Genomic DNA, 7,768 nt, shown 5'->3' with positions numbered 1-7,768 from the left:
CACCCCTCCCCCCCCCCGCAGGTGCTGAGGGGGGTCACTACCCTTCAGGGCTGGCGGGGACCACAGTGCTGTCATGAGGCACAGAACCACCGTGTCCACGTTTCGACACTTCTGCGCTTCTCCAACAACCCGCCCAGGAGGCCCCCAGGTCGCGAGTCCAGGGAGCAGGGTCCCACCTGGGGGCCTCTGCCTGCCCAGCCCGCCCACAGGAGGCATGCATGACCCCCAGACAGGGCAGACCCTGAGAGCTGGGGGTCAGGGGCTGCAGAGGGAGCATGACACCCCTTTCCCCAGGTGGAGGAAGGACCAGGCAGGCTGAGGCTGGTGACGACTGGGTGGGACTTGGGGGGCCTGACTGGGTCCATCTAGGGACTGATTACTGACCAACGCCCTGCAGGGACAGGACATGATGCGGTCCAGGGACGGACCTCGCCACATGCAGGCCTGCCCTTCATCGTGAATTAGGTGCAGAGATCACAGAATACCAGCTGCATTTTTCTGACAGCGAATACCATGTTTTTCTTTTTCAAATATTAGCTGCCATAAATAATAAACCTGCACCCCAATTAACAGACCCAGGAGCCCCTGCGGCAGAAAATACCATGCCCACCATGTGGAAACGGGGGTGGGTGGCATGGCCACACCGTCGGCAGAGCCAAGGTGCAGAGATCCAGGGAAACCGGTTCCCACACAGGGGCCTCGGGAGAAGCGACACATCCACCGGGAGCCCCAGATGAGATGGGGCGCAAATCCCCACGGGGAGGGGAGGAAACCAGGCTGCAAAGTATCTGCCTTGAGGGAGCTCAGTGCTCATTTTTAATTTAAGAAGAGCTGTAATTCGCCTAAAACCATCTGCCTCACTTCAGCAATACACAAATGGCCCTTCTAAGATCAGTTTCTGCACAGGTCCCAGGACCCGGGGGAGCATGGGAGCCGAGTGGGGCAGGCCCCGTGTCCCCTGCAGCCCACCCACCCTGATGCCCCTGGAGGCTCCTCTGCCCGGCAGAGACCCCGACAGGCCAGGCCGACTTCACCTGGGTCCCCACCTTGCAGCCAAAGGCTCTTCTCAGGGAACGTCTGACACTTTTGCCAAACTGTTGCACCGGGCCCCTGTCGGCAGAACTGCGCCTCTCTTTTCCAAACCAGACGCCTGACGATTAAGCTGTCCCCACCCCCAGGAGGACGGGAGAAGCCTCTCGCCCACCTGCCTCACTGCCACTGTCTGTGCACCCAGAGCCAGCGCTTCCCCGTCAGAGCAGAGCCTGACTCCGCTATTAAGGACTTGGGGCACAGAACGCCCCACCTTTCAACGCTGAGGACACACGGCCGGAGCACTAATTCCAGGTTCTGAACGCGTCAGCAGGAAAGGACAGCCGATGCAGTGCAGGAGGGGCCCGGGACGCCCCAGCCCACTCCCTGGAGCACCTCCTTGGGCAGGTGGCACCCCTCACCGGCGCGCCCTCCCCCACGCCCGCTGAGAGCCTCATCCGTTTAGTCAGCAAGGAGGAAAACAAGAGCTGCCGAGGGTCTTGGTTTGTCCAAGACTAAACACGTGTACAGAGATGCCTGCCATGCAGCACTCACGTCCCAGTACTCCTTCCCTCCGTAGTGGTCGTGAAGGAGGTTTTCGGCTCGGTCTAACATCACGGACCTATTTTTAAACAACAAGAAAAGGTTTTTATGTTCACACGCTCCAGAGAGCACTGTCATGTGGGAGGCCCTGGGCCAGGGAACAGTCAGGGACGAACTCTGAGAGGGTTAAACCTTGCTGGGTCGCCTGGGCAAATCTCTGCTGAGCCTCTCACAGGCAGCTGCCTGCAGAAACTTTTGATTCCTAAGCGCTCGAAACATTGACCAACTCTCTCCTGTCCCGGCCACTGAACTGGCTGAGCTACCAAGCTCGACTGTGACTCTCAACGCAAAAAACCCCACAAGTAAACAAAACATAAAATTAGCAAACAGAACCCAGCAATGTATTAAAAGGATGACACACGTGACGAATGGAGTTCACACCAGGAATGCAAAAACGGTTCAGTATTAGAACATCTATGGCTTAACTCATCATGTTACTGGATAAAGGGCAAAGCCGCATAACGATGGCTACCCCAAAGGAACAAAACTCAGTATTTACTCTTATTTTTAAAAATCACCTTAGTGAACAGACTCCTTATCATGTTTGTAATTCTCCAGCCAAAGCCACAGCCCCTTCTGAAAGGAAGGCTCCACTCCCCCCTCGCAAAGTGAGGGGCAGGAAAGGTGGTCCTGCCTGAGCTCATCAAGCAACCTGGAGAATCAGCACGTGTGGAAAGGACCCTCCAGAAACAGGCCACGGCTGGGGGGCGGCGGCCTGCATCTCCCCTGGGGTCTAAGAGCAGCGTGTTCCTCGGCCGTATACTTGAGTGTCTTCTGCTGAATTTGCTTACAAGGCCGCCTGCCCTTTACTCACTAATCTTTATTTAGCAGCTCTGCCTGTATCTGACCCAGCCCTGTACTGACTGACGTGACTGATGTGCTACAAACACCCCACTCTCCGTGGTTTGTCTTTCCATTTTGTTAACGCTTTCTATCGATGGACAAGTCTTATTAATTTTAACGTAACTGAATGTATCAACCTTCTCTCTCTGGTTAGTGCTGTTCACATCTTGAGTTTTCTGCATGGTGGGGTTCCCCCCACCCCCGGCCAGCCTCGTGGGTCTCAGCGCCGCCATCTCCCCGCTGTCAAGCCCCCTGCGTCTCTCATAAACAGAGGGGCCTCCGGGCACAAGTCTGTCCTGGGCTCAGCTCCCCTTACCCACAAATGGGACTCAGAAGAAACGGTCCCACAGCCCAAAGCTTCAGCCAGATCTGCTTTTGAAATGCAAACAGCTGTGAGACGAGTAACACAGGGCCCCAGCAAGCGGCACCCTCAGCAGCCTCATCTCTTACGTGGAGCTTGGACCCACCGAGCAGGGCAGGCGTCTGCTGCCTCCATGGACCCGCTTGCGTTCTGTTGACACAGGCCTGGAGGGAGCCAGCCTGGCGTTCTGGCACACTGGGGCTGTGCTGGGACAGTCTGCACCTTCCCGGGCCCCGGAGAGCACAGGAGGCCTGCCCTGTGCGTGTGCAGGCTCAGGGACACTGAAGGTAGCTAACAGGAGGGGCCCTCTCAGGGTCCCCATGTCCCCAGCAACTCACACCTGCAGGGAACTCCTAGGACACCTGCCTAGAAACCAAGCACGAGCCCCTCCTGAGGAGCTCGCCTGGCGCACCAAACCCTGCCACTCGCCTGGAACCCCAGCCCTCCCTGCTGAGCCTCTGGTGGCAGGGCAGGCGGGCGGGGCCTGTGTGGCTGGTTTTCTGCTTCCAGGCAGAACCGGCCACGCAGACACACTCCCAACACGCGAGGCCAGGAGCGGCCGCCAGGGCGGTGTGTCCAGGAGAGGCCTGAGCTGTTCCTCTGACCACTCACAGCTCAGGCTTCGAGGAGGCTGGCGAGAGAGCCTGATTTCAGGGGTGGCCCCGAGCGGAAGCACTCCTCGCCCATGCGGAACCTCCAAGGCCAGCTCTGGGCTGCTGCCCCAGCCCTGGTCACTCAGTGGTCACTTCAAAACCCTCCTGGCCCCGCTGGTCCCGCTCTTGTCCCGGCCCTCCCCCTGCTGCTGCCTCACGACCCCACGGCCCTCATCCCCGCCCCTCTCTTACTGCCCGCCCCCTGCCCCTACGCCTATCCTCACGCCCTGCTGCGTCCAGCAGGCCCCGGCTCACCCCACCACCTCTGACAGGACCCCAGGGCAGGATCCGGGTGTAAATCCGACTCCACCGCGCACCAGGGGTGGGCCCAGAGGCCCCCGTTGTGAGGCTTAAAAGCACGGCCGCTCCAAGCAGCACCGGGAGAACAGCTGCGGCGGGGGCGGGGGCGGGGGCGGGGGCGGGGCTGAGGTCTGGCCCTCCAGCGACCAGCCGGCAGGACGGAGCACAGGCACACACGGACATGCTCACACACGTGCCCTCGCACCAGCCATCACCCAGAGACCACACACTCACCGTGCGGACGTGTTTCTCAAGAGCACAGGGGCGATGATGGAAGCCGACCCCTGAACAGACAGACAGGAGACGTTTAAACCCCGCGTCTCTTCATAACCCCAAAACCATCCTCTGGAAAACAAGACCCACGGCACCCGGTTAGTGTGGTTCTTTTTCTGCGGGCAGTAAGTGAATCTAGACGCACGGCCTGATCGCGACGAACTCAGCTCGTTCTCTTAGTTCACCAATAAGTTTTCACAGCTTGTTGGTCGTGATCACAGGTAGTGACCCTGTGGAAATCTTTAAAGAAACCACAAATTTCACCTGATCTGATGAGACCACGGAAGCTTTCTTCAGGAGCCTGGACGGTACGATGACAGGAAAGCAGGGGCGGCCCGGAAGCAGCCCGGCGGAACGAACGCTTACGGGCCAGGGCCAGTTTTGACAGTAACTGTCCTTAAAGCAGCTGTGCCCTCAGGAGCTCCGGAGCTGCTCCAGGTCTAGAACCGGATTACTCTGGCCCCCCGTATGGGGGGCGCTTTGGGCGGGGCTGGGGAGGACACAGCAGCACTTCCATAGGCGGCTCTTCTGATGGCAGCTCGGTCTGGGGTGACAGCAGCGCCACGACCACGTTCAAGCACATTAAACAACATGGGAAGAGGTAGGTGTGTCTCAGCCAGGTATTTCTAAGCCAGCCTGAGCCCCCGAGCGCGGCGGTACCTGTAGTACTCGTGCTTGTCCTGCGAGTACAGGGGCGGCTCGATGCAGGGCCGGCTGTCGGTCCTCTCCTCCCAGGCCCCCTCCGCCCAGCCCTCTGCGTAGCCTTGCAGGACATAGACCTGCTCGATGAAGGGCCCGCCAGACTCTGCAGGAGACAAGGACCGACAGTAACGGCGACCATGGCACACACTGCGGCGATACAGAGAGGTTCCACTGTACTTAACGCCACCGTCTTCCCAAACAGGACTGGAGGAAGCTCATAAAAGCAGAGATGATGAAACAAGTGCCCTCGCCACATGGGGGTCCCTCGGGGGCGGGGAGGGCTGCCGGGGGGGGCTGTCCAGGAGCCAGCATCTCCCCTGGGCCGCTCAGCGCCCCAACCTCTTACAGCATCTGGCCTTGCCTGGGCCCCCTTCCCTTTCCAGCCAAACCCCCACGTTGCCGTGGGCAGGGCCAGTCCCCACGACGGCCGCAGGCTGCCCTCGCTCTGCCCCGCTCCTCCCCTGCAGCTGCGCCCCCGTGATGCCTGGGGCCCATGGGGCTGTGCTCCTTCCCCGGGACCCGAGTAGCTGACCCGCCTGGACCGTCCCCTCCGGGGCTCATTCTTGACCCCTGTGAGGCCACTCAAACTGCATCTCCCCAAAAAGGATGCCTTCCCAGTCCACGGCCACCGCCCAACACTCCGCACCCCTTCCTGCTTTCTCATCCTGAGGCTCTGGTCACTGCCGCAAGCGCTGCGTGTCCCCGCCACCTACTTATGCTCTGCCCCCGCCCCCAACAGGAGGCCCCGGAGAGCCGCGGCCTGTGTCCCTCTCACCCACTGCTCCTCCCACACCTGGAGCCTCCCAGCCACGACTTGGCGACAAGTGAAGATGTGCTCACAGGTGCAACGACGGAGCGCACTGACAAGAGAGCCACAGCGAGTGAGCCCGTGTCTTGTCCACACTCTCTCTGGCTTGGGCACGAGGCCCGGGCTCTGGGGCTTCTCCTACGGCGGGGCGGGGGGATGCAACACCGGGGCTGAGACGCCGGCCTGGAGGCCTTCCGGGTGTGACGCCCCATGCCTGTCTCCTCTGCAGTGGTAAACCTGGGCTGGTCAAGGCGGGTCTGCCACCTCCACTGTGTCACCCGGGGGCTCAGTCCCCACCCCCACCGCCCGGCCCGAGGGACACGGCCTGCAGAGCGGCAGGGACGACAGCCATCTGTAGTCAATAAGCACCCCTCGTGGCCGAGGCGCCACCGCGCTGGCAGGTCAGGGGCTGGTCCCCTGGGCGCCAGGGCCCGTGCAGACGAAGCCGAGCCTGCTTCCCGGGCTGAGTCAGGTCAGGAAGGCTGCTCCCCAGCCTCAGGGTTTGCCTCCCCAGCAGGAGCACAGACGGCAGCAGGTCGTCCGGTGGCCCTGCAGCCACAGCGGAGCCGCATGCGGAGAACGTCCCCGTGGGACAGGGTCTGCGGTGTGGTGAGAACAGAACCTGACAAGGAGGACGTGTGGGCCTGGCCTAGGCGGGAGCAGCGACGCTCAGGCCGCCAGGCCCTCGCACAGCAGAAGCGCGAAGACCGCCACTCAGGAACTGTGACTCGCTCTCCCGGGCTGCTCCAGGGATTGGGGCAGAGGTGTCCCTGACTGTTTATGTCTTCTGAATAAAGCAACGGTGAGCTCTAAGTACCTTCATTCTAAGAAATCTTCAACCCTTTCCTCTTAAAAACATTAAAATGAGAAGGTTGTCCAGAACCGAATGAGACAGGATGTGTGGTCACACGTCTCCTCCAGCACCCAGCCAACGCCACGCACGCAACATGTTTTCCTTCAGGTAAGACCAGCCTGGCCTGCACAGGGGGAGGCCCGTGGTCCTGCCCCCCAATCACAGCTCCAGCTCACCAGGCGGCCGGGCTTCTCAGAGGCAAGGGGACACACGGCTCATGTGTTTCAGATCTATTTCCCTAGAAAGACTGTGGAAAGGTCACCATCGCCGGTAGCGGGGGAAACGGAAGCGGCGCCCCAGGCAGAGCGAAGGCCCAAGAGGAGGCGCCCGGCTGCCCGAGGGCTCGGCCTGGCCTGATGCTCACGCCCAGACCAACGCCCGCGCGGCCCCAGCTACAGGACCGCTGCCCGCCTCACCTGCAATGAACTGTTCGTACTCCATGACGGGGATGTTCCTACTGAGACTCGGAAGATCGAAAAAGTCGGACCAGGGAATCCGGACCTGGCGAATGTCGGGGCTCCTCCAGTGGTAGAGGCGGCCCCAGGGGGGCAGCACCAGCACCCACTCCTCAGTCTTCAGCAGGGTCTTCAGGAGGGAGGCGACCCGGATGTACACGTCCCTGCGGAGGTTGAAGCCCTCCGGGGGGTTGACGTCGTACAGAAGATACCTGGCAGCGAGGGCAGGAGAGCGCTTCCTCAGGGCCGGGGCTCCGCACAGAAAACCCAACACCCCACGTCCACGGCCTAGCGCCAGACTCCAGGCACGGTCAGTAGCTTCTGGTCTGTAATGTGGAGGCAGCGGCCCACCCGTTTCCAGGGGACCAGTCACTTAAGAGTCCGCAAGTAGGAGCAGAAGACATCTCAGCATCCGTTTAACCACCAGCAATATTTCACAGCTAAGACCAGCAGAGTCTCGCAGCCAGAATCTGAGCGCTCACCCTCTGGGGGTTCTCAAACTTCTTGGTCTACAGACCCCTGCACACTCTTAACGATTACCGAGGACCCCAAAGGCTACTGTTTATGTGGGTTAAATCTATCGATAGTTCCTGATTTAGAATTTAAAGCAAGAACTTGAGAAAAGTATTTATGAATTCCCTTAAAAATAACAAAAATAAACGTATTACCTTTATCATTAGTATTTCCAAATTTCCAAATGAAAAATAAGTATACTTTTCAAGACAGAACTCATGAGGGACAAGAGCAGCACTGTTTTTAATTTCTGCAAAATTTCTTTTTGGTCTGGTGACCGCCGGATTTTCCCGTCTGCTTTTTCATTCCCTGTGTTATGGTATCACAGGCCAGGTGGTCTCTGGAAAATCTCCACAGTAAACTCTCGAAAGAGTG

General features: G+C 59.7%; 1 protein-coding gene across 1 annotated transcript in view; it reads right to left on the bottom strand.

The window, feature by feature from the left end:
- Positions 1 to 7,768, bottom strand: part of POFUT2 (protein O-fucosyltransferase 2) — a 10,821-nt gene that overhangs the window by 2,142 nt on the left and 911 nt on the right. The window contains exons 2-5 of the mRNA XM_007452506.1: positions 6,842 to 7,092; positions 4,723 to 4,867; positions 4,024 to 4,134; positions 1,585 to 1,651 (exon numbers count right to left, since the gene is read on the bottom strand). Of these exons, the coding sequence (XP_007452568.1) occupies positions 1,585 to 1,651; positions 4,024 to 4,134; positions 4,723 to 4,867; positions 6,842 to 7,092 (574 nt within the window). The remainder of the gene's footprint in view (positions 1 to 1,584; positions 1,652 to 4,023; positions 4,135 to 4,722; positions 4,868 to 6,841; positions 7,093 to 7,768) is intronic.

The sequence above is a fragment of the Lipotes vexillifer genome, unplaced genomic scaffold, assembly GCF_000442215.2.
Source record: "Lipotes vexillifer unplaced genomic scaffold, Lipotes_vexillifer_v1.1 scaffold545, whole genome shotgun sequence".
In the NCBI taxonomy this organism is placed as follows: domain Eukaryota; kingdom Metazoa; phylum Chordata; class Mammalia; order Artiodactyla; family Lipotidae; genus Lipotes; species Lipotes vexillifer.
The sequence above is the reverse complement of the archived record's forward strand: the minus strand, read 5'-3'. Positions and strand labels throughout refer to the sequence as shown.